Source organism: Entamoeba histolytica, genomic scaffold, assembly GCF_000208925.1.
Source record: "Entamoeba histolytica HM-1:IMSS scf_1104750519177 genomic scaffold, whole genome shotgun sequence".
In the NCBI taxonomy this organism is placed as follows: domain Eukaryota; phylum Evosea; order Mastigamoebida; family Endamoebidae; genus Entamoeba; species Entamoeba histolytica.
The window spans coordinates 1-2869 of NW_001915291.1; the positions used below are offsets into that span (position 1 = coordinate 1).

The 2869-nt window shown below is 22.0% G+C and overlaps 1 protein-coding gene across 1 annotated transcript; it reads right to left on the minus strand.

Annotated features, from left to right (window-relative positions):
• Positions 1–53: 53 nt before the first annotated feature.
• Positions 54–897, minus strand: EHI_191090 (uncharacterized protein; the record flags this gene model as incomplete). The annotated part of the gene is made up of 2 exons (XM_001914265.1): positions 54–73; positions 162–897. 2 exons carry the CDS (start codon positions 895–897, stop codon positions 54–56), a joined length of 756 nt encoding a protein of 251 aa, XP_001914300.1.
• Positions 898–2869: the final 1972 nt, after the last annotated feature.

Below are 2869 nucleotides of genomic sequence, written 5' to 3' on the forward strand. Positions count from 1 at the left end.
CAATAATATAATTGAAGTGATTGTTTTGATGTCTTGTTCAGCTAATAACGGTATCACCAAAGGAAGAACTCCACTTTTAATTATATCTTCTTGTACCTCTTCTGCATATGATAAATGGACAATGAATTTAATGAATGTTGTCTTCATTTCTAATGACCCACATGTAAGAATGGAATATCCATGTTTTAGTATATCATTGTCAATAGCTTCTTTGGCAATTGTAACTCTGGAAGAATCATCACATCCTTTAAACAAGGCAGTAAGTACTTCAATGAGTGACATTTTCTCATTAGAGTTAGGAGTAAATAAAGCTAAATTGATGTATTTCATACATTTAAATTGAATAAAACAATTTGAAGTTTCTTTTGTTGTTAGAATCCTTTTTAATAATTGAACACTAAGAGAGATATATTGGGTTGTAGTTAATTTACATAATGGCTCAATAAGTTCAATTAATGTCTCATTGACAGGTAATTGGTTTAATACTTCTAATGCAAGTTGGTGTGTTCCGATTAATGTGTGGTCACTTAATAACATACTAAATGACATTGCTAAATTAGTCTTTGGATTCATTAATAAATCACTGTATTCAATAGGTACAGTTTGAAGCATTTGATAGATAAAACTTAATAATAAATTGATAATCGAAGTACAATCACCAATGGGTTTAGTTTGAAGTGGATAGAGATACATTGCTGGGTTTACTTTGAGTAGTAATTGTACAAATGGTGGACGGGTTATTCCGTCATGTAAAAATTGATATCCTCTATTAATATCTGTTGGTGATCCATGAATTAATTCATTGACTTTCTTAATAAGTCCAAGTTCTTTATCTGATAATGGTTCTAACACAAATTGTTTTACATTAGATGCAATTTCAAGTGAGTCTAAATCCATTTTATTAAATGTTTTTATCAAAGTTCCATTTCAAGTTCATTCTGAGTGTAAAACAATTTTATATACTTCAAATATAACAAAAATAATTATTTGTGTTATATGTGTCTTTATTGATTTCCGTTTTGAGAATCATACCAATGTTTCTTTCTTTCAGCCTTTGATTCAAATACTCATTCCTTCTTTTTAATACAACACCTTTTTGATAAAATAAACACATAACATAACAAAATATCTCGTAATAGAATATTTATGTTTTGAAATAAAGAATAAAATACAACAAAATTAAATTATGTATAATCAAGATGTATATTTCAAATGATTTAATGTGTTTTGATTCAAAAATGACATTTTTTACTTTCTAATATAATTTATTTGTTCATAGTTTTATTATTAAATGGTATATGAATAACTCATTTTATTAATATTTATGTTGTTGTTTAAATACTCTTTTAATAATTATATCATTGAGCACTTGTAATGTATTATTTATTTATGGTTTAGATGAAATAATTTTGTTTTTCTAATAATATTATTCTTTGTACTAATCTTCTTCAATTTTTTGAACAAAATACCCCTTCATTAAAGTTATTATTGTTTTTTTTTTATTTCAGTTAATATGCTTTCATTTTATTGGCTCAATGTTTTTCATTTGAAGGATAGATGCTACAATGAAATAACCATATTATTTAATAACTTCTTTTATTTTAATATTTCTATTTATTTCTGTTTATATATCATTCATTTATATATAAATATTGTTGAAATTGTTTCTATTGAATTAACGTATTGTTATTTAAGTTAAGTGTTGTTAGACACTTCATCATTATACCCAGTTAAATAGAATGTGTTTGTTAATTGGTACGTTCTTTAAATATTCTTTAATTTAATTTAAATAGCTTCTTATAACTCACTTATAATAGTTATTATATATGTTATATTCTTATTAAAACTAATAGGAAGAACCATATTAAATTTATAATTCTTCTTTGTTCTTGAGTGTGGTATACTATTAAACACATTATTTTTCTTGATATATATTTTCTTAGTGTTGTCAATACGTTAAATATTAACTTGATTTAAAAATATGATTATTATTAAAAGTTTATTTATGTTTTTATTACTAAATATCAATCAACAATTAAAAACATTAATACTTCGATAAATGAATAAAATGAGATGTGGCTAAATGATTTTATAAAGAAATTGTTTATGAAAAATAGAAAAATGATATTTTGAAATAGATTGATGTTTATAAAGATATAATATTATTATTATAATTGAGCAAATAATTTAAAATCATGAATAAGAGAAATAATGTTGATTTTAATTCATTATAGATTATTTAGTTATTTCGTCGGTTATACTAAACATATTTATTAATTTGTTTTATGGTTTATATTTCATACTTTGTTTAATAGACAAGAATTAATCAATACCATCATTTTAAATACATCATTAATATATTAATAATTATATTTTTTTGTTCATTTACATTTTTGTTTATTACAACATTGTATTCTTTTATTTGATACTTCAATTACTATATTATATTTCATGAAATATATTACAAATATATTCTTTGAATCTAGTTTTCTTCATTATTCATTGCTGTTCATTTATCATAATTATTATCTTATTATTATTATTATTCATTTCATTGTCATGTTATTAGAAATTAATATAAAAGAATGTAATATAAACATCATTTCAAAATATGATAAAATAAATGAATAAAAGTGTTGAATAATTGTTTTACACACTGTTTGTTGATTGTATTTCATTTGTGTAGAATTAGTCTTTTCTTGTTTTTTTCTTGAATTTTTTAAAAGTTGTATTTGATTTAAAAAGAATATAACATTAAATATTAAAATACTGATATTATTCAAAATAGTTTTATTTGTTTTATTCATTATTCTGTATTTTATACAGGAGTATATCATTTGAGTTCTTTCTTCTTTCATTAGTATTTTAT